Source organism: Arthrobotrys flagrans (assembly GCF_004000055.1).
Source record: "Arthrobotrys flagrans strain CBS H-5679 chromosome Unknown unitig_3, whole genome shotgun sequence".
NCBI classification, from domain to species: Eukaryota; Fungi; Ascomycota; class Orbiliomycetes; order Orbiliales; family Orbiliaceae; genus Arthrobotrys; species Arthrobotrys flagrans.
This window is the reverse complement of record NW_027137547.1, coordinates 2,783,274-2,806,312: the sequence shown is the minus strand read 5'-3', so window position 1 is coordinate 2,806,312 and position 23,039 is coordinate 2,783,274. Positions and strand designations below refer to the sequence as shown.

General features: G+C 46.3%; 6 protein-coding genes across 6 annotated transcripts; all 6 read right to left on the bottom strand.

The window, feature by feature from the left end:
* Positions 1 to 377: 377 nt before the first annotated feature.
* DFL_002190 (uncharacterized protein) lies at positions 378 to 4,120 on the bottom strand (the record flags this gene model as incomplete). Its single annotated transcript, XM_067630941.1, has 2 exons — positions 378 to 568; positions 646 to 4,120. 2 exons carry the CDS (start codon positions 4,118 to 4,120, stop codon positions 378 to 380), a joined length of 3,666 nt encoding a protein of 1,221 aa, XP_067493534.1.
* Positions 4,121 to 8,012: 3,892 nt separating this feature from the next.
* On the bottom strand, positions 8,013 to 9,375 carry DFL_002189 (uncharacterized protein; the record flags this gene model as incomplete). Its single annotated transcript, XM_067630939.1, has 2 exons — positions 8,013 to 8,839; positions 8,937 to 9,375. The coding sequence occupies 2 exons, from the start codon at positions 9,373 to 9,375 to the stop codon at positions 8,013 to 8,015; spliced, it is 1,266 nt and encodes a 421-aa protein (XP_067493533.1).
* Positions 9,376 to 9,720: 345 nt separating this feature from the next.
* Positions 9,721 to 11,322, bottom strand: DFL_002188 (uncharacterized protein; the record flags this gene model as incomplete). Its single annotated transcript, XM_067630938.1, has 2 exons — positions 9,721 to 10,793; positions 10,881 to 11,322. 2 exons carry the CDS (start codon positions 11,320 to 11,322, stop codon positions 9,721 to 9,723), a joined length of 1,515 nt encoding a protein of 504 aa, XP_067493532.1.
* A 1,311-nt stretch (positions 11,323 to 12,633) lies between these two features.
* On the bottom strand, positions 12,634 to 16,241 carry DFL_002187 (uncharacterized protein; the record flags this gene model as incomplete). The annotated part of the gene is made up of 4 exons (XM_067630937.1): positions 12,634 to 12,964; positions 13,072 to 13,595; positions 13,670 to 15,939; positions 16,034 to 16,241. 4 exons carry the CDS (start codon positions 16,239 to 16,241, stop codon positions 12,634 to 12,636), a joined length of 3,333 nt encoding a protein of 1,110 aa, XP_067493531.1.
* Positions 16,242 to 16,691: 450 nt separating this feature from the next.
* DFL_002186 (uncharacterized protein) lies at positions 16,692 to 19,104 on the bottom strand (the record flags this gene model as incomplete). The annotated part of the gene is made up of 4 exons (XM_067630936.1): positions 16,692 to 17,181; positions 17,264 to 18,672; positions 18,745 to 18,871; positions 18,962 to 19,104. 4 exons carry the CDS (start codon positions 19,102 to 19,104, stop codon positions 16,692 to 16,694), a joined length of 2,169 nt encoding a protein of 722 aa, XP_067493530.1.
* A 763-nt stretch (positions 19,105 to 19,867) lies between these two features.
* Positions 19,868 to 22,559, bottom strand: DFL_002185 (uncharacterized protein; the record flags this gene model as incomplete). Its single annotated transcript, XM_067630935.1, has 9 exons — positions 19,868 to 20,036; positions 20,106 to 20,190; positions 20,270 to 20,681; positions 20,742 to 21,481; positions 21,540 to 22,002; positions 22,085 to 22,124; positions 22,193 to 22,287; positions 22,389 to 22,458; positions 22,543 to 22,559. 9 exons carry the CDS (start codon positions 22,557 to 22,559, stop codon positions 19,868 to 19,870), a joined length of 2,091 nt encoding a protein of 696 aa, XP_067493529.1.
* Between the last annotated feature and the right edge of the window lie 480 nt (positions 22,560 to 23,039).

The following is a 23,039-nucleotide window of genomic DNA, read 5'->3' as shown; positions in this document are numbered from 1 at the left end:
ATGGTTGCTCGGTGCAGATGCAGTGGTTTTATCTTTTTTACCCGCGTGCACACAAAAGTTGTTTCTTCTCTTCTATTATTATTAGACAGGATCGCTTAATCAATGATGGTCGATAGGGTAGTTAGAAACGTAATGCATAGTTACTTCTCAAGACGTCCTGACTCTTAACGCGCACTCATTTATCATTATATTCCAAGATGGGATAAAGGGTTTGTGTATCGATGATTTTGAAAAAATAATAGTTATACAAAAGAGATCGCCTTCATAGCTAACATATGAATAAAATATGTAAAAAATAAAATATGTTTAAACATTACCCTCCTCTTTTCAATATCTTCATCTTGTTGACTCTCTGTTCATGATATTAGACCATCTTTTCAAGCCGGATTTTGGTACAACCCAATTGTTGCTCCGAAAATGTTAGCATTAGGTGTCCATGGTACGCTCCAATTGTTATTGACTGTCAACAAAGTCTCGGTTCCCTTGGTCGTTAGGGCATAGAGTCTGACGTTATTCGTGTTCTCGAAGGAGACCATGTACTTCTGGCAAGACTCATCGCTCAAGCAGGCTAGGAAGGGGGAAATACAACGTTAGCAACGCAACTTTTTTAAGGTTAGAATGGAAGTGTTGGAAGGTTAGACTTACTTTGTGCATAGTTCTCGAAGAAACTGTACAAACCGGCACCGTAGATGAGGACATTGTTCGAGTTCTGAGTTCTTACACCATAACTCTTCTTGCAAGTTGCTACACCTCCAAGGCTGGTACAGATGCTGTTGTAATCGGGATCGTTCCAAGTGGCATTGACGCTGAAGGGGAGTGGAGCAACTGGATTGGATTGGTAGTACGGGGTCTCGGTTTGGATCATGCCCATGTAAACGTTCGCTGCGTTTGTAAGTTGATATTGGTAGAGAACGTTATGTTCCGATGCAGTGCCATAAAGCCAGATCGGTTGGGTGGATTCGATCAAGACTCCGCGGCCGACGAAGACGGTGATTTGATCATGTGCGGGGAGGTCTAGATCGTGATCTGCGGTCCACCACCAGGTGTTTTCGAAGATGACACGGCTGGCGGTTTTGGAGATGTGCACGAGCATGTATGCTCCCACGCAATTTTGGTTGACGGCGGTGGAACTAGGAGTTTTGAGACAGGTGTTCGCGTCGAGGTTTGAGCCGGTGAAGCCACCGACACGGGCATGGACGTCGTAAAGACCCGAAACTTCACCTGTTGATGCGAGGTTCCATTGCATTAAGATTGCACCCTTCATTGCGCCTCGAGTGGCGACGACGAAGTTCGTACCCTCGATGAAACCAGTTTCTCCGGCACGACCGAATTGGACAACCACCCTTGGGTTTGCTGTGTTTGTGAATGCGCTGCCGGAGGCGAGGATTACAGGCCATGTTTCACCCATGATTCGAGAGTTTGGTGGGACGTAGATGGTGTTCGTGACGACGTAGACGCCGTAGTCAATATACAGGATCTTGGATTCTGCGGCGGCTTTGTTGATTGCCGCCTGGAGGGTTGCGGTGTCGTCTGTTGTGCCATCACCCTTTGCGCCGAGGCTACGGACGGAGAGGACGTCGGACAAAGCGTAGGTTTCGTAGTTTGGTTTGCTGCGTTCGAGGATTTTGCCGTTGGAGTCGAGGAGACCGGCGGGGCGGAAGCCGGAGTTTGAGCCCATGAAGTCTTGACCGGTTTGAGCTGATGAGGTGTACTTACGGCCTTGGACCCATGAAGTTACGGTCATCGTGCCGGTTGTTCCTGCGAGTTTTGGAGTAGATCCTGAGACACCTACGATTACAGGGCAGTTTTTGATGCTGATGTTGTCGATGGCGAGGGTATTTGCGGACTTTGGAGTTTCACTGGCGACTTTGTCGGATGCGATACCGATTTCAACGTTGTTGAATGTAGAGTCGGAGAGGACGACGGAGCCGACTTGGAGGACGCCGTTATTCTTGGCTGTCATGTCGATACCCACGCGGTTATTGTTGAAGGTCATGGACTTGAGGTGCCATACCCAACCCCAGACGAGGAAGATACCGGTGTCACAGTTGTTGAACGTGAAGTTTCGGAGGGTGTATTGTTGGTTACCGATCCACGCTCCGAACATACCGCCGTTGAAGACGAGGTTGGACATGTACCCACCGGAGCCGTTCTCGATGTAGAGACCTTGGTGTCTAGTTCCTGCTGAGGGGTTGGAGTAGAAGATGATGTTGGTCAAGCTTGTGGCTTGGGCGACCTGCCAGTGGATACCGGTACCATATGCATCTGCTGCCATAGCTGTGGTGTCGATGATGAAGTTACGGACAACTTTGTAAAAGTTGTTCGTGGGACCATGCCAGTTCTTGTCAGGGGCGGAGTAGGGGTTACCCTCGATGATAGCGTAGCCTTCAAACCATGGGGCAGCCTTGAGTCTTGGAAGATCGAATGGATCACCGATCATGTGGGTTTGGTAATACGTGATGATGGCGCGGGAGACAATGTATGTTCCTGGGGGGAAATATACCAAAGCGGGCTTTGTGGTAGAAGAATCACAGCCCAAACCGCATCTATTACCGCTTGCGATAGCATTTTGGATAGCAGCTGTATCATCTGTGACACCGTCACCTTTGGCACCGAAGTCCTTGACGTTACGGTAGACTTTGTATCCGCTCTCAGCGTATGGAGCATTTCCTTGGTGTTTTATGGAGTCGATCCAGTATGGTTCGACCCGGACGCAGACCCAGTATTTGGGAGTAAGGCCTGAGCAGTCATCACCTAAGGCTGGGTTCCATTGTAAGAGGTTTGGAAGAGTGAGTTTGTCTTCAGTATTGGCGTAGCGAGAAACGATGTTCTCGCAGGTGTCTGTGGGCTGGACGTAGCGCCAGTTGATACATCTGTTGGTTTGACCGCTTTGGGTGGCTGCTGGTAGAGCACGGGTAGTTGAAGTAGTCTTTGAACTAGTAGTGGTCGACTTGACTGTGGTCGTTGCAGTTGTCGGGGCTGGCCCAGCCTGAACACAAAGGTAGTACCCGAGCTGGAATCCTGAACAATCGCTCTTCAAAGCAGGGTTCCACTTGATCAAGTTCGCCTTAGTCAGACCGATAGACTCGAAACGAGTTACGATGTTGTCACAAGTGTCAGTGGGTCCGTTGGTTTTCTGGGTGTAACGCCATTTCAAACAGTTGGCGACCGTTCCGTCCTGGCGCGGTGTGGGGGACGTAGACGCAGTAGCTGTCGAGGACGGAGACGCAGCAGTTGTCGAGGTTGGTCCAGCCTGAACACAAAGGTAGTACCCGAGCTGGAACCCTGAACAATCGCTCTTCAAAGCAGGGTTCCACTTGATCAAGTTCGCCTTAGTCAGACCGATAGACTCGAAGCGAGTTACGATGTTGTCACAAGTGTCAGTGGGTCCATTGGTTTTCTGGGTGTAACGCCATTTCAAACAGTTGGCGACCGTTCCATCCTGGCGCGGTGTGGGGGACGTAGACGCAGTAGCTGTCGAGGACGGAGACGCAGCAGTTGTCGAGGTTGGCCCAGCCTGAACACAAAGGTAGTACCCGAGCTGGAACCCTGAACAATCGCTCTTCAAGGCAGGGTTCCACTTGATCAAGTTCGCCTTAGTTAGACCGATAGACTCGAAGCGGGTTACGATGTTGTCACAAGTGTCAGTTGGTCCGTTGGTTTTCTGGGTGTAACGCCATTTCAAACAGTTGGCGACTGTTCCATCCTGGCGCGGTGTGGGGGACGGAGACGCAGAAGCTGTCGGGGCTGGCCCAGCCTGAACACAAAGGTAGTACCCGAGCTGGAATCCCGAACAATCACTCTTCAAAGCAGGGTTCCACTTGATCAAGTTCGCCTTAGTTAGACCGATAGATTCGAAGCGAGTTACGATGTTGTCACAAGTGTCAGTTGGTCCGTTGGTTTTCTGGGTGTAACGCCATTTCAAACAGTTGGCGACCGTTCCGTCCTGGCGCGGTGTGGGGGACGGAGACGCAGCAGCTTGCCGTGGGGCGACATGTTCATGATCATGACGTTTCACGAACTGACGGCGGTGATTGGGCTCAATAGCATAGCCGTTGACTCCAGCAATCGCCAATAAAAAGACGAGGAAAGTTGATAGAAGGATATTAAGTTGCTGCATATTTTTTCTTAGTATAACTTTTTCGCTTGCGGGCTTGTATATTATGGGACCGGTGCGATAAATTTATAAGATAGAAGAAGAATGAGGAATTAATGTATCCAATATTAAAGAACTTATAAAAGTTCAGCCCCTCTCAGCCAGGAATATAAAAGTTCCCTGCTAAGATTAAGAAACCAATTCCTTCGAATGAATGTAAAGAAGAATATGTTGGCACAAAAGAATGGACGAATGACCTTTTCGATAGTCATTCAAAGATCGATGGGGTGCATCGGTGGGGTGGGTGATTAGGAAGAAGGGGAGGGATAGGATGGAGGAGGAGGAAGAGAGGGATATCCATAATATATGGGAAGCAATATGGAAAGTACACATACAAATCTCCTTTGCAATTGCGGCTGCCAGAGCTGAAAATCCCACCAAAAGCCAGCCTAGGCCGCCGTATAATTTATTATCCGATAGGGCTAGAACTCTAACGCTGCATGGTCCCCGATACAAGAAGGACATTGTGAGTCTTGTCGAGGATTCGTGTGCAAGGGAGGCGCCGAAAGATCATTTTAACACCCCTTTTCTTGCGCCCTGGGCGACCTTCGTTTGAACGACTTTTTGATTCCGGGGCCAATTTGTGAGCGAGACCATTCCTGTTCGGTACTGGTACCTGACAATCCTTTCGATTAAGAGGTCCCCACACCTGCGAATGTGCGAACCGCGACCAGGCCCTTGCCATGAAGATCTTGTACTTGTCTGGCCTAGCATCTCATTATGTCTCCAGAATCACCGGATGCAAAACAGTTTCGTCTCCCAGCGTATATATTATCCATATGATAACAAAGGATATAATATGATAATGCTACGTAATGGATTGTTTAGAGTTTAGTGTTTCCTTTGCGAACAATGTCAGTCGACTGAATCTGATGATGGATCTATAGAAGAGAAGGTCGTACAATGGCTTACACATCGAGACCGATATGGCAGTTGCGAGACATCTCAGACCAAGCCTGTGATTGTATCTCTTGATCGATCATCCAACAAACCAACTAGGGTCGGGTCGGAAAAGCCGGTCTGTGCTCTGGGGTAGTCTCCGAGCATGGGGCAGCAGGGATGCATCAGGGATGCAGAGAAAAGGAGATTGCGTTAGGCTGGCTGAAGAACTCAAAGCGTTAACGTGGCAAAAAGTCAAAATACGACTCCACGTTGGCTTACAACACTTCTATTATCGTGACGGCTCACGGAACTACGTGATTTGGTGTGTCGTGTCGATGTTCTTTGATACGTGTATGCGGGCAAGAAGGGCCGGCTGCCAGTAATATTCTGCGGACGTGTCACGCAATGTGTGTGGGTTTAACGTGAATCCATACAAGCCGCGGAGTCACGCTCGTACGTTCCTCGAATCATATCTACATCAACCTGCCGATGGGAGCTCTAGGAAAGTTATCCAACCAGGTAAAATACGAGCAGCTAGAGCTTGACAATGCACTCAAGAGGCAGAGTTCCTCCTGCCAAAACGGCAATATCAGAGAGTTGATATCAATATATCAGCTCATATATATGCATATACCCGCGACGGCGATGACTCTAATTGATACGGATAACGACGTCAGAAACTGACGCTCGCTTTTAAACCCTTTTTCGAGTGCCAATGCGCTAAATCCAACAGAGCAACGCAATTCAAGGGAGTATTGCCGTCCAGCTGATCGGATGAAACCCGACAATTTAGCCTTTGAGTTGGATTTCTATTTGTGACGTTACAATTGCCTCGTTTAACTACTCATTTCTGAATTAAACGCCGATGATGTGTGATCAAGATATATTCACTACCGATTTGTACACAACTATCCTTTTGCTTAATGATAGTGATTGACGATATTCGACTATATCAAAGATAAACTCCGCGAAGGAAGGATAATCTCGTAAGCATGTGACATATCGGCCTTTTAATCCAACTATCTAGCTCGGCGCCATTTCGTCATAGACAGCTTTACAGCTTCGAAGCTACCTGGCTGGTAGGCCCCATGATTTAAAGAGCCCCGTATATGGCGTAGGATAGACCGTCGGACAAGAAATATAAACTAGGAATGGGATCATACCCCGAATTTCTAGGCCACTTCGATACCATACCTTATTGTCCAAGGGAAACAGGCCCGACGCATCTGGTGAAATCAGTCCGAAAATTGCTGATTGCTAGAAGACTGGAAGATAACCCTCGATCTAATAGCTCACCCAAATCAACCCCCCATCTTCCTCTACAACCTTCCCCCCATCTCTCTTCTCAAAACCACGAGAGATACAACCGCTCTCACCAGCTCCAGTAAAACCACTTCTAGATACAATTTTAGCATCAGACTCGTTGGAATCAGACTGATCCGGATTCCGTAAATAGCCCTGAGGATATTCCTCACAAAAGGGTTCGACACCTTACTATTGATAGCATCTCATCATCATCGTTCACCGAAATGGATGGACCCAGCACGGTTGCCACTTCTCCCCCACCGCCCGAGGCCGAGGAGGTCCCAAAGAAGCCAGATGAGAGCACAAGTGCTCTCTCTTCCTCAGAGCAACAACATCCTGTCGTTGAAGTTGCTACAGCTACAGCATCCAGTCGAAGGTAAGTCCCGTCCCGCAAATGAGCTACGATGGTTGGACTGAGGACGGGATGTCCTTTACGACAACTATTCAATGGCTTGACCGTGTTGCCGACCTGGGATGCTCCACTGTAGGATCTACGGCGCTCAGTCACCCCACTAGAATTAAGAGCATGGGCTGAATAGAAATCACTTACCGGTAAACCAATCACGATAGCATCTCGAACAGAACTGCTGTACCGTATCCCCCCAAAATACAGCGCCCTTGGACTTAAAAGCAAAAGAACGAGCTCCATCCGGAGATTCCGAAGGATAGGTCTCTAAACAATACCGACAAGCATACGACTTCCTTCCATTAAATAAGTCCGAACATTCAGCCCAATATTTCACCCCTTCCTCAAAATCTTGGAGATTCACCCTGGGATCAAGGTTTTTTTTGGGGTGGTATGGTCATGCTCGGTGAGTTTTAGTGACCGGCGGAGGATACGGTACCAGAGATATTAATGACCAGAACCGAGACGTCCTTTGAAGGGTTTGCAGGTGAGGGATAGGACGGCGATGTCACGGGGGACGAGGTAGGTATTGATTAATTCGAGGATCTCGAATAGGAAAATGGTCATGGTTCCTGCCTTTTTAGGAGGAATACTCGAGCTTGACAAGCGCTGCTTCGATGCGATGCGATATGATGCACCTCGAATTAGATACTCTTAGCGTAGACTGGGAAGTACTTTCTAGATACTCAATTATCGGTAACGGGTTTGCGGCTCGGGTGTTTCGGTTATATCCGTAGGTCCCAGCTGGGAACTAGTTTGGTGGATTACTCTTGGCGTAATCGAATGGGGACAAATGCTTCTCATTTACCATTATCTACTTTGGGTTACCACAGCGAGCTAGTTGTTACGAGTAACTTTGCAATTGAAAGCCAAAATTGTCTGAAAATCATCTATTGGTCTTTCGAAGCTCGTATTTAAATTTGTAAGTATCATTGTCTGGGAATCTATCCCGAATATACAAAAATCCGGTTCATTTATTGATTCTTAATTCTTTAAGATCCAGCGTTATTTCATTTACTATTCCGCAGCTGCATGCTGCATCAGGGAAAGTAAACTCACACGCTTGCCTGAAGAATTGAGGATTGCGATTGGAAGTGTTACTATCTCCATTAAATGATTCACATGATGTGCCTACAGCTAGGAATAAGCGTTTCTCTCCGACGATGCTTATCTATGGGCCTGACTGGTCTCGTATAGTACACCCGTATATATATTACGTCGATACCATTCTGAGTATCTCCTTCTTCATTGGATCTATAGATGTCAAGATTCTTGCCCCTCAACTTTCGTTTTCTGAAAGTTTTCTATTGCTCTTCTTAGACCTCCCTCATGGTCATTCCTCAGCGCTTCCTCGGCACTACTCGCACTCAAACCTCCATTATTCTCCACCACCAATCTGAAAAAATTAGTCGGTCCTGAGGGTGGCAGGAAGCCCTCGAACTCTTTTAACCCGGTGAATGCTATACCATCCAATTCGAAAGTACCATCCCCGGCCCAACCTATGCCACTGACAATTTCATAATCCGAACGCTGCCACCACTTTTCAGCATCCACACAGTCCAGAAGCAACTCTTCAACCCCTTCAAACGAACATTTTGAACACTCCACCCACCATGTTGGAGTAGTATAACACTTATACTCCAAAACCTTCGTTCCAACCGGTGGAACTACAAAGAAAGCAGGGTGGATAAACACCCCTCCAAAATGAAGTTTCCTCAACTTTTCTAGCTTTTCAAATGCTTCTTTTAGATGATCAAGAATACGTTTGTGATTCTCAATCGACCAAGGCGCAAAGTCTTCTGGATCGTGGAAACGAGATATCGGTAATGATAGCTTTTCTAGATTCACAGCTTGTGATAGAAGATTTTTGAGTCCGACGATGCTGCTGTGGAGGTGTAAGCCCGAGTTTCGATAGCATGAAGTATAAAGCGTGAGGACCGTCAGGGTTTTAAAAGATACCAGTTCGAGCATCTGGCTCGAGATGAGTGAGTCCTCGGCTATTAAGGATATTGAGAAGTCCTTTGAAGATTTAGGCTCCGAATATGATTTTAGGATACGGAAGAAGTCGCCGATACTGGTATGGTTGGAATCTTTGCATGATGTAAAATTGTTAATCCACTACTTTCAGCAAATTTTAAGTGTTTTCTTAGGAATACAGCTGCATAGAGGGGTGGGTAGTGGACTTACAACTAATATTGAACACCCCCTTCCTCAACCTCAACCTCTCGGCCTGAATCTCCCTCCCCAACAACTCCGTCAAATCACTGTAATTGCACGTCCAAGAATCCTCCATAACTATTGTTCTCAAATACTCCCACCCGGTCTTCAATTTACTCTCAGAATCCTTAGAATGTTGTATTAACTTCCATAAATTTCCCGCATAGATGACACCAGGTTCCCCCCCACTCATCTGCTCGCTAATATCCCATGAGGTCCAGATATGTTTGTAGGTAAGGGAATGAATGTATTTACATGTATTGAGAAAACGGTAGAGGTCATGGAGGGGTAGGTATTCGAGGATTGTGTAGATAAGTTCGGGTGCTAGGCCCGTGGTGTGGCTTCCCGGCAGAGCAAAAAATGCAACAAATGATGTCGGGTTGTTATAGCCATAGATACGCCTATACATCCTAGACTTTAGCAGATGGGAGAAATAGCAGTGTTTTAACCACACAAGTTTTGTAGCAAACTGCAAGAAGGCTGTATCGTGATATCAAAATTGAAATGCAGTAGTTATATAATTACCTAACTACTTAGGTATACGAGACAAAGAAAGTCCCAATGCCAATGGCTATATATAAGTCAATACTAGCTAGTACTTCCATCAATTTGGCCATACCAAAGTTATATACATACGTGGTCATATCTTATAATAGCCTCGAGGTCAGGCCATATATATGTCATTCGACATAAGTAACTCTGACCAAGTGCTATGTATGCCTACTTAGTAGGTATTTATAAATACTCGGGTAAACTAAAGCAAGAAATATGTCGACTCTGTAATAAATTCATCATAATACTTTACTTCCTCCGGGGGAATCTCCTCCATCTCCTCTTTCTCGAAATCAACCTTCGTCCCTAACAATTCCTGTATATATAATGGAGCGTCTTCGTCCACCCGAACCCGACCAATTAATGGACCAGCGGTACCTAGCTTCCACTCCTCATAAGCCCTCCCTTTCGGCCTAACCCATAACCTATCCCTATGCACAGTCATCACATGTGTCATAATCCACTTCTCACAGATGGTCAGATACGTGGAATCATATTGCCCAAACAAATCGTCCTCCGCTCCCGTTTCAATCCCATTATTTTGTTTTAAACACCAATAACACCGAATCTGCGGATATTGCGAATCATTATTCTCGTCCTCATCAGCATTCTCATCCTCTGGATAATGTAGCGACGAAAATTTGATTAGCCATGATAACGCTCCATCATTACCCATCAAATTATTCATCAAATTTTTCAAAACCTGACACTGAGGAAACGGTATAAGTTCCGGACGGAAGTCGTCGGGTTTGCAAAATAGCTTTGAGAATATCTGATCTAAAATAATATTAGTCGCTTCCGCAATCCTCCCATCATCGCCGCCATCGTCGCCATCACCACTACAAAACAGTATCTTCCAAGCCTCCACAATACCTTCACCGGCAGCCGATGCAAATCCTAATATAGTCTTCCAAGAAGCATTGGGACTAATAATCACCGACACCAGATCCTCTGTAAGCATCGTGTATACTTCTTTAAGCGGTAAACCGATTTGTATATGCTTATACTCCCTTTTAAAAACTTCAACGGCAAGCTTAACGGTGTAGTCTAGTTGTATCGCTTCCTTTCTATCTCTTCCATAATGTACCCACTTCGATATAAACCGGTTTGAGGGTTTAAGAGCGATTTCGTAGGGTACACCGCAGCTTTGTTGTATACGCTCGATCGCTGCGTATATTGGTAAAACGCGGTTTTTATCGCCAGAATGTGGACCGGGGAAGGTTAAGGCGTTTGGTATCTTAATATCCGGATATCGGTCCTTGAATCTTCGAATATCTACCAGGAAGAGGCAATGTGTAAGAAAACATCCGGTAGATGCTCATTAAAACACTCTGTGGATATAAAGAAATGTTGAGGACCTACAAACAAACCAATCACCGAAACAGTCTCTACAATACCTCTTCGTCACGTACACCGGACCTTCAGCAATTGGATACCTAATCTCCCTATCCATTCCTCTCAATGAAACGTTTAAACAAAGTCTACACCCCCGAACTCTAGGTTGCCCTGAGAACACCCCACAAGCTTCAACCCAATAATTCTTACGCCCGGTACCATCGAATTCTCCATAATATGATACTAGATCCGAAACCCAGGACGATTGGGTCTCGACTCCATCCAACTGGAGCGCTACTAGTTGGGATATCCCGCGGGAAAGAAGACGGTACCATAGTAATTGATTATTAGGTCCTAGAGAGTGGAAGAGGAGTTTGCAAGATAGTGCTAGGGCTCCAGTGTCCCGCGGGAGGAGATAGGATGAGATATTTTCATGTAGCTCGATGGGGAGAGTTTGGAGGTTCGGCATTTTTATTTTTATTTTTTGTATTTGTACCCTTTTCTGTTTAATTTCTCTTTTTTTTTTTTTTGATTATACGCTACGAGACTAAAAGGAGAACTCGAAAGCGTAGCAGGTAGACTTAGCCACAACGCAAGTCGCGAATGATAGGTCTTATATAGGGCTGAAGTATTGATATCGACGCCGATGGAGATCAAAAGATATCAAAAGCGCGTAAATAGATCCCTTTTAAGGGATGACACAAAAAAAAGCGGGGTCAACGATTCACTAACCATATTAGGATGAATTGGTAGAATTGTGTTTTGATCATTGTATAACTTGCACAATTCTGTGCACAGCCGTGATAATCTATCATGTTTGTGCAAGGCCTGAACACAATATGTCGCCAACTGAAGGTTGACGATTTACCACGATATCACGGTCATAACGCGCGATGATCTGATGATTGGGCTTTATTTATATTTCCATATCTGCTCTTGCCTCTACAAATTAATTTTTTTAAAATTTGTTTTGCTTTCGTACGGTCTAGAGTTCATTTTACCCACGTGTTGAGTTGAACCGACGACTCTGCATACAATGATTCTCTCTATAACATCGATTTTTAATTACCCGCTTTTCCTATTGGTTTTTCCAAGATGACAAGGCCATTCCCAGTTAAATTTCAAAGTAAGGACTCATACACTCCACATTATAGCCGTGAATTTTGAAATACGCCGGGATTACACCGGTTACCGGAGCTGCTGTTGTATTATATGCTGAACTTTGTGTTGTATGGTGATGCCTAAAAGAGCCTTTCTCCAAATACGGATCGAATCACCAACTTTTAGACAGACCGCAAGCATTATAGCGCACCGGTTAACTCACGGACGGGGTATTTTACAAGCTGAGTCATAACCAGGTTGGTTTAAAAGTTCATCCGTCGACACTAATTTATAAAATCGGTTAATTCAGAGAACCAGCTCGTGAACTGGCCAGGACTACGCCACCAGCACCAATATGGGAGCTAGGTATAAGCTACTATTCTCCATAGCCACAGTTCATAGAAAAACCTAAAGCAAGAACGAAATTTCGAAAGAAAAATATATGTAAATCTAAAACGCCAATACGTTATAGACAATCATAAATAAAACGCCTAATATCTCCAACCCACCCCAAAATGCAACAACGTCTAACAAGCAGTAAAAAATAATACATATCAAAGGGACGCTAATAATCACCGATGATGCATCAATTAATCCAAATTCAACCTCTCCACAACCTCCTCAACCCCATCTCCAACCTCGTCAGCAACATTCCTCAAAAAAAGAGAGTAGAAGCCCACTACGCCTTCTTCTCCTCCTTCTTTTCTATTGCATTAGCTGCTGGTTCTCCGGCCGCATCGTTAGCAGTAGTTGTTGTGGTCGCTGCTGCAGTATCCTTCTTTCCTTCTGTACTAACAGCGGTTTTATCTCCATTAGCAGAGGAGGAAGAAGGTAAAGTTGCTCCTGTGGCGATAGCAATACTATTCCTCGGCGTTTCGGCTATAGCAGCGGAAGATGTTCCCCCGGAAATATTCTTCTCCGTTACAATCTTTAGGATATCATCTCCTGCCTCTGCTCCACCTTCCAACTTTGCCATTCGATCTTTAAAGAACTGTGCATCCCGTAGCATCCTATTCGAAAAAATGCCCCATTAACATCACTCGTGTCCAAAAAAAAAGAGCTCATCTTCAGATCACTCTTAAGAAAACAAAGCAAAGGGAAAGAAAATAAAACATACCTCCCCCTCCCAACCTCCGTCTTCACCGGCACAACCGCATAGGCGTCACCAAGCCTCTTCTTATAAACCGCAAACACAGGTCCCATAATACTCCCCAGCACCTCTTCACTCAAATGCTTACTAAGCACTTTATTCAACGTGGTAGTCTCCTTCACCAGCGTCTCCATATACGCACTAACCTTCCCTTCAACACCCCCAGGACCATCCCAATCGATGTTCTGCCTTACATTCCTAACATGAGCCATCAATCTATCCGACATGATACTGATCAGTTTGCTATGGATTTCGGATTGATGTTCTTGGAATGTACGTTTTAATCTATCGAATTCGGGGAGGATGGTGCCGCCGGAGGATGCGGGGCCTAGGTGGCGACGGACGGCTTCGCGGAGGTAGGGGACTACGACGATGGTGATGGACAGAGCTTGTGATGCTAATGCTAGATGTTTTGTGGTGATATGTTTCAGGCCTGCTGATTTTGTCGCTCCAGCACCGAGGATGACTTGGCAGACTCGGGAGTTGAATAACTATTCCCCATATGATTAGCATCTAAATCCCACATATAGAGACGAGGAAGAAGGAGAAAGCAAAAGGGTGATACCTTCAAAAACTCCACCAAACTCATCGCCACATCCGCCACACTAACAGGAATCATAGCCATCAAACATTCATACCCTTCCAACAACCGTAACACCACCAACCCACTTTCCGGCAAAATGAACCGCTGTTCATCAATCATCGCCGTCCTAATCTTACCAGTCGTCAACTGATCATCTACATTTTCCTCCTGAACTGGTGGGTCTTCATATACCCTGCCCCAGGCAAGCCATATCTCCGCATCCTTCGTAGCAGCATCCAAAACCCTCTCAAGACTAGCTTTCGCGGAAGGTTTAAAATCCTTCGCTTCCCATTGATCCTTTTCAATTGTCGTGGCAAGTTGCGTGATACTCTCAGAATGGAAAGTGGTGATAAAATCCTTAATTTGACTTCCAATTACACCCTGAAGATTCGTCGTAATCTTACCGGACAAACCCTCACATTCCGCCGAAAACAACTTGTTCAGCATGAAATACCTTAAAAAGTCACCCAATGGTAACCGCGCGGTTTGGTCATTCCGAACTTTCAACACCTTGACCATCTGAATCTGCGCCGCATCAATAGCTGCGTTTATAAGCTCGGAAATATCCATAGAATAAACCGAATAAAACGAATCCATATTGTTATTCGTCGTAGGCGGCGGGCTCCCTACACCATTTGGCGAGGTTGCAAAGTTCCTGGGAGATAGAATACTATCAATCCCACTCGTAACATCCAACAATAACTTTTGCTGGGTACCCAGTCGTCTCAAAGTTTCGCTGATAGCGGTATAAATCCTCATAAGCAACTCCTCGGCTTCTCGAGGCCCTAACGCTCGTAGAGCTTTTGCAAGACTTGATGACTTTTCGGCCGCGGTACGACCCATGCCTGTTGCGCGACTTGTGCCGCTAAGGTTACTCGCCGCATCGTCGTCGCTGGGCATGTTTCGGCGAATGATGGCTTTGGTCTCCTTAAGTACCGCCTCACGGTACGCCTGTACAGCCTTTTCAACATGATTCGCGCGTCGCAAGCCGTCCAGATGATCTAGTAGCAATGACCTCAAAGAATCCGGTAGCTGCGAATAATCCATCGATACCGGTCGAGGGGAGGGTAGAGCATCGGCTCTAAGCGCAGACCGACTCTGTTGCCTTTGATACGCCTGGAAGAACCTGAGTAGTGTATCCGACGGCGGTACCGTTTCTGCATGTTTTCGAAGATCCGCGAGAAGCGTATCCACGAAACGGATTTCCAAGGCCTTCCCACATCGAGCACGGAGATTCGTGAGATCGACTTGAATAGCTGAAACTGCCTTCACAGGACGAAGGTCAATGATAGGCGTCGTAAGACCACACGCGGAGCGGCCTTCCAACAGTGATTCCGTAGCTTCAATAGTCTCCATCGCAGCCACAATATCGTTTTTCTCCAGGCATTCCTCCGCTTCGCCCAGTTTCTTGATCGTATGCGCGATCTGTTCGACCGAATATACCAATTTCTGAACATTTGCCTTCCGTCTTCTGAGTCTAACAACTTCAAGCCCAGCGAGCGCTTGATCTCTATCCAATCTATCCAATTCCGCTCTTAACGACTGAATCTTCCGAACCGATGCATCAGCTTCAGCATGTAACTCTCTTAGGTCCCCAAGAGCGGCAAAGAACCCGGACGATGCAGATGAAATCTCTTTGATCAGATGCACCTCCACGATATCCATATACCAACTCAGCTTTTCCTGTAAAATAGCATTGGTAGCCAACGCTTTCCTTCCAACGGCGAAATGTCCCCCTCCTCCATCGGTACCATTCTCTTGAATGGGAGATTGAATAACATGGCTCCGTTCGCTAACCACATCGAACGTCCTGGGATTCTCAAGATGAAAGTTTTCGTCAAAGTATATCTGTGGGACCGTATTTAAAGGAGGTATAGCCACATTCTGCTTCCTCAAACTCGACTTCCGTCCACCGGTCACACTACCACCACCATCACTAGACCCCGGCCGTCCAACAGGTGGTGTAGAGGGTACCAAAGAAGCCTTCCTACTATCCGGACTCCTCCCGAGAGTTTTAAACGGATCTTCGGTAATTGGTGTATCGGGTGTCCTAGGTCGTCTAATGGCTTCTTCCCATTCATGTTCTTTCACCCGTGTGTATCTTTCGTATTCAGGCGCTATGGAGAGGTATTGGGAGAATTCGGTATAGGCAACTTTTGTAATGTTTGTAAGGACAACCGGTGGGATATCGCGGGTCGTTGGCTTGGGGATGTTGGAGCGGGAGGTGGTGTTATCGAGGAGAGTAGCAATGGCTACATATATAAGCAAAATACAAACATTAGCCTTTTTAAGCCAAATACTATAGAGTATAATAGAGCAAAAGGAGAGGATGAGGATGAAAACTACCATGATTCTTTATATCTCTAGCAGCAGCAGTAGACCGATGATCCGAGACAGAGTTGAGCGAGAATACAGATGAAGCTGCAGACCCTCTTCTCCCGCGGGGAAGACCAGATGAGGCGTCAGTAAAGGAGAAGGCGGAGAAAGTTGGAGATCTGGGAGCAGCGAAGGAGTCCATTGACGGACGCGGGGTGGTGTCGTCTTTAGCAGCCATGATTACCGCAACCTGCACTTAGCTGCGAGCTGCAGCACTACTTGTCAGCTGTCAGAAAGAGCTATGATAGATGTATATGTATGATTGATCATGAAAAGATCACTGTATCCATTGCTGTTATCCGGCTTGTTGGACCGGCGGTTTTGGTAGGAAGGGTGGAAACTGTAAGAATAAGAGTCGGCATGAGATAATTCGCGGCGGGTGAACCAAGCAATTGCGCGGCGACGGATCGCGGCAAAGGCCAGCTTCATGTAAGGTACTGTCACGTGACACCAACCCAGCACTCATTTAAAAGATTCGAAGATTTATAACTAATATAAAAGAAGAATGGAATAGAATATCTATAATATCTATTGACGATACCATTGTATTAGTATGTATGAAGAATCAAAGGCTATTCAGGTACCTAATAGGTAAAGTAGGTACCGGGTACTAAGTAGGGATATAGAACTACACTCCAATCCTCACAATCTGCGCGCCCTGATTCTTAAACTGTATCGCCTCCCTCCGACTCATAACCTGTAACGCTCTATCCAACGCCGCAACCGTATACTCCCGTCTAGTCACCATCTCCCTCCTCAAAGTCGCCACACTTGTAGTCCATCCAATTGGCAACCTCTTCCTCAACTCGTCCTCAATCTTTCCAGCCTGCTTAAGTACCTCTTCACTCAACGTACTACCCTGACTAACCGCATTCATCGTCGAAGCCATAAACAGTCGTATGGCTTCTTCAACGTGTGCCTCGGTTGCTACCGATGACAATGTGAGTTTTGCGAGTGATTCTGTGATACGGATTATTGCTTCCAATTGTCGGACTGTAATTGGGATGGAGGATCGTTCGTTGGAGTCCAATTCGGATTTGTGCACTTGTTTGCGGATAGAGACAAAGTGTGAGGATAATCGTTCTGCTGCTTCTTGTGATAATGTCGGTGCACATCGTCTAAAACACCCACTCTATGTTAACCAACACTCTCTCTTATTGAGATAAAACAAGGAAAGAAGGAGGGAAAGGGAATACTCACGTCTTACAATAAGTAATATACCTCTTCATCTTATCAATCGGAATCTCTCCAGCCACATCCCTCGCCTCTCTATCCCTATTCATGTGAATCCCAATAACATGTCTCGCCATCGTCCTATCCTTCTCCGTATCATGCTCATCCTTCACAATAAAAATCATATCAAATCTCGACAGGATCGTAGTCTGAAAATCAATATTATCTCCAGGACTCTTCATATCATCGTACCGTCCAAATATCGGATTAGCAGCAGCCAATACCGACGTTCTGGCGTTGAGAATCGTCGTAATACCAGCCTTTGCGATAGAGATAGTCTGCTGCTCCATAGCTTCGTGAATAGCAACCCGATCTTCATCCCTCATCTTGTCGAACTCATCGATACAAACAACCCCACCATCGCCAAGAACCATAGCTCCACCCTCCAAATAAAACTCTCTAGACTGAGCATCCCTCTGCACCGAAGCCGTAAGACCAGCAGCCGAAGAACCCTTTCCGCTAGTATAGATAGCAATCGGTGAAACCTTCTCCACAAACTTCAACAACTGCGACTTCGCAGTTCCAGGATCACCAAGCAATAGCACATTAATATCCCCCCTCAACTTCATCCCATCCGGTAAAATCTTCTTCGAACCACCCATCAGAAGACAAACAATAGCCTTCTTAATATCCGGATTCCCATAAATCGACGGCGCGATCGAATTCGCAAAGATCTCGTAAAGATTCGGGTTCCTCGACATCTCCAAAAACTCTTGTTCTTCCTCCTCACTAAATATCGCCGACCCCTTAGCCGTATGATCAACGTCAGCTTCAATCCCCACGACCCTCAAATAAGGTGTCCTGATAGCTACAGCCGCAGAAGGTCCCTTGCTCCCTTTATTCTGATAAATCGAAAAGATGCCCACAACCTTACACCTCGACCCAGGAATAACCCGATTCGTAAGATACCGATCCGCAGATAACAAAACATGTCGAGGCAACTCTCCAACGGGGACTTGATCCGGTGCCTCCTGCAACTTCAAAACCTGCTGATCGATAAATTTACACTGCTCGTGCAGAATAAAATACGGATCAAGAGGGCACTTCTCGCTTCCTTCTTCCTTTGGCGCATTACACACTCGTGGCAACGTAACTCCCGAAAAACCACTGTTAATAGGAACGGAGGTAGTGGTATTGCAACCTCGGCATTGAAGCCTTAGACTTGTAGCCTTTGAAGAAAGTGTCGAAGCACCGATGATGATTCCGGGAACTCTAACGAGCTTGGAGACGCTGTTGGCCGTTAGATCGCGGATTTTTGTTTCGTTGGTGGATGAGGAAAGGGTAATCTGGATTTCAGGGACGTCGAGAGAGTCCTTTGACGTCGACTGCGTGGGGATCAGGATTCTTTTGGCGCATTCTTTTGCTGCTGCTTCGAACTATATAAACCCGATTAGACTTATAAATCCTGTAAACGCAAAGAGAGAAGGAGAGAACCAGGGTATCCATACAAGAGGCAACTTCTCAGCCGGTTCAGTAGCCAGAGCATCAGCCAGCTCTTCATTAAAACTAATAAGATGAGCAACATCAACGTCCAGACAGAACCGTTTGATCAAAACATTTTCCTGAAGTTGATCTCTACCCCCCACTCGAATCAAAAATTTCCACGATTAGCAAAACTCCCACATACAATCCCACGTGCAGAGAACAAGAATATCTCCCACATACCGATAAACAAAGCTATTCCCAAGCTTAAACGTAAGAATGAACTGCGCGAATTGTCGTTCAATCTGCGTATTCGATTCATGTGACTCATCGTACTCGGATTGTAGCACGGGAAAAGAGTAGACGGATGCTCTGTCCATAGCCATGGTGGGCGGTATGTGTGGGGGTGGTTGTTGCTGCTATCAAAGCTAGCAACAGGTGAAAACCGGTAGGAGGTCGTATATGAAGAATTTCAATGACAAGTACTAGGGTGATTTAAGTACTACTGGATAAAGCACCTGGGTAGACACTTGGGAAGGTGGTAGATGAGTATTATGGCGTATCGGATAGAAGACCAGGACGGTTGAAGCTGTTTCGTGAAGCTCTTCAATCTACGCGTGGAGAAAGAATTAAGCTGTTGGTTGGTGGGAGACGCGGCAGCCAATCACAGGCTGCGCCTGCACATCGACACAATCCAACGCCAACGCCAGAACTTCACCTCTAACAGCTGGGCTACTATTAAAATCTCAAGAAGAAATACTCTCATCCAAACAGTTTTATATAGAAAGAAGTTTTATCAAAAGAATCGTTCTACTAACGTCAAAACATCTCGAGCCATCAGGTCAAAAAAGCCAGCAAAGAAATCAAGCATCCTCCAACGAAGGCAAAAAAAAAAAAAGAAAGAAAGAAACCACAAAGTTTTATAAGGTTAACCAAGGGAGAAAACGAAGAATGTGAAAAAAGAATCGAAGGGAAGAGAAAAGGCATCCAGAATCATATAATCATAGAGGGAAGAAAGAGGGGAGTAAATAATAACACCATCCGCTGCTGCCGCCATCGCTATCGTCATCCCCTAAGCAAGCCAAATAGGAAGAAGAAAGGTTGTTACTACATCAACCACTTCAAATCGGTCTCTCAATCCCGTAGCCTCTAACCGACGGTGTTAACAATCTCTTGCGCCTTGGTCAACGACTCCACCATCTGCTGACACTCCTTCCTCCGTCTGACTGTGTAATCAGATTCTCTCAGCAAATCATCCACGCTGTCCAATTTATACAAGTTCTCGAGGAGCTCTCGTTGCATTTCGTCCTTTGTCAATCTGTAAATCACATCGATGTTAGTACTCGATAACAAGGACATTTGATCGCAGAAGGGGGTGTAGACTTACTGGACAAGATTCAACATGATAGCTTTGGGGACCATATCAATAACCGTCCGCTTCACAATATTGTAGTAGGACTGGATAAGCAGCTCTATAAAAAGAAAACCCCATGTGGTTAGCATCCTTCCCGAAATATCGACCAGGAAATCGGATTAACGGAAGTAACATACTGATGACCTCAACTTCAATTCCTTCCCGTTCACTAAGTGTCCCCGAAGCCTTCAAAGTCGGTGGTGGCGGTTCCATAGCTGCCATCTTCTTCTTGTTCTTGCTTGCAAAGAAACTACCAAAGAACCCGGTGTTCTCCTGGGGGTCCAGACTTGGCGCCGGAGAATCCGTCCGCGGCAATGGTTTTCCGGTTTTGGGGTCGACCTGGACTGGCTTGGCAGAGTTATGCTTCTCATTGACAATAGCCATGGCTCGGTGACCGTTAAGGAAGTCAGGGTGGCCAGTGTTGATGTAGCAGCTTTCCATGGAGACGAGGTCGACGACGAGCTTGTTGGTTGGAGCCATGGCTTTCTTAAAGAAGCTGATGACGACTTGGCTGAACTTTTCCTTGAGCATGGGGTATCGGCGGAATAGCTACACAAATATCATTAGCTAAGGTCTTATAATAATAAGAATAGAAGGGGTGCAACGTACCTGCTTCTGAAGCAACTGGTTCAGAATCCTAATCAACTCATCATAGACAAGATTGATACACTTAACGCTCGGCTCCTCCAACCTCTTAATCTGCTGCTTAACAATCAGCTCGAAAGCTGTGGTGCCCACGAACAGCGCAGGACTCGAACCAGATGAGTTGTACAGAATCGTCCGGATATCCACATCCTTGACCTGGTCAAACGGATCCACAGCCTTAACACCATTGGCGTAAACCTCATGGAATACAAAACTGATACGGGCACCACCAGACAACTCCATCGAAGTTAACTCCTGGTTGTTACCATCGAGGACCGTCCGGTATTCATTACAGAACTCCGTTATAATATTGAGTAGTATATTCGAGCTGTTACCAAGAATTGAGTCGCCGAGACCCTGTAGCTCAGTGGCATACTTTTGCAGGGATGCGGAGATTCTGTTCTTGATCTCAGGAAGTGTCTGTTTGATGTGCATCATGAGGATCAAGTTGAGTTTCCGTGCCAGGTATGGAGTACCGCAGTAGAGAGCCTTGTTCCTATACGACTTGTGATTTTCGAAAAAGTTCTTCTCGTACTCAAGAGCCGCCTGAATCGGTTTCTTGTTCTCGATATCGCGCTGGCCACGGTTAACAACTGGGACGTATCCAAGACGCAGAGGAATGATCCGGCCGGCGAGAATATCGACAACGTCGGTTCCATCGTCCATAAGATCGATCTTGGTGAGGACACCAATAGTCCGTTGACCTAATCCCATGTTAGTACAGAGCCCCTCAGATTTCGAGCATGTGAATAGAAAATATACCCTCAGGATCAACCTCTCTTGCCAACTTCAAGCCATCGGAATTTGCCAAATCAGTATTCCCAGCCGTAACTGCCAAAATGATCGCATTCGGCTTGCTGATCTGCTTCAACACCATATCCCTAATCTGCTTTTCAATATCCTTTGGCTGATCTCCAACGGGCACCTTAGTCAAACCGGGCAAGTCGACTAGTGTCAAGGTAAGGACGTTGGGGGAGTATATCCTCAATCCGATGGGGGCAGGCGAGATACCGGCGTTACGGCCGGTTTTAGCTTCGGTTTCCTTGACGATTTCATCCCGAATCCTGTTGAAGTCGTAGTACTTTTGGCCGGGGATGTGAAGGAACTCGCCCCACTCGTCGAGGTTAGCGGCGGAATCTGTGCTGCCCTTGAGGCCGGTGTCTTTGGAGTCACCGTTAAGGGTGGGGTTGTTCGTGCCGGCGGGACGGTTGATCAGTTGGAGGACCTAGAGACAGAGTAAGGATATAGTAAGCTTTCGAGAGTTCGTGACGGAATGACGTCAAAGGATCACGGTGGGAGTAACATACCAACGGCCGCCTAGTGACGATACCGGTACCTCTTGGAAGACTGTATTCCAACACCACAACGTCAGCTCAACATTCGCCTCCAAAGCTCCCCGGTCATATGTAACCCACAAATCTCTTCCGACGATATTTTCTAATACGGAACTCTTTCCTGACGACTGAGATCCGACGACAACAATCTGTGGCAAGTCTATCGGGTTTTGAACCTAAAAAGAAAAAGGGTCTCTTATCAGCTCTACGAGATCCACAGAAGCCAAAGCTCCGAACAGAGCTATCAAGGATCGTAAAGGGTGGTTATAGAACGTACTCCAACCGTCGCAAAGACATCTTGAAGCTTGTTAACGGTGGTAATAAGTTGTGGGTCGTTGACGCTTTGCCTGTTGATGGAACCAGATCATTTAGCTTTCCCTCTATCGATCGTCTCAAGCAGGGGAGCATGGGAAGGTGAAGGAGAGACAGACGAGTAGCCCTGCGACATTTTGACAGGTGGTACAGCCAGGTAGGCTTGAGGGTATAGCAGCGATGGGAGATGAAGATGAAGATGAGATGAGGAGGAGGGCTATAAGACACAAAAAGACCGAGCCCTTTCTAGGCTTTACTATAAAAGGGGATATCGTCGATTTGTTAATGTGAGTAGTATGGTCTGGTATGAACGAGGAAGCTGTTACGTGGTGGTGTTGTTAGCTGTCTCGCTCGGGTCTTGGCGGGACTTGCAAACTGTTTCCTGGCTGACAGCTGCGACTCTCTTGTGACTTCTTCCGTTCTGCTCTGCTCCCCTCTACTATATAGTACACTGGCGTACGGGATCGATATATATACAGGTACATATCACGTTATGGAAGGCTTACGCCTTCATTCCTCCGTTCTGTTGAGAGAGAATCGAAGGCATACGCAAGCCACCTGGACCCGGTACGCAAGCTGCTGTCGTAGTTTTGTCCCACTTGGGCTACCAGGCCAG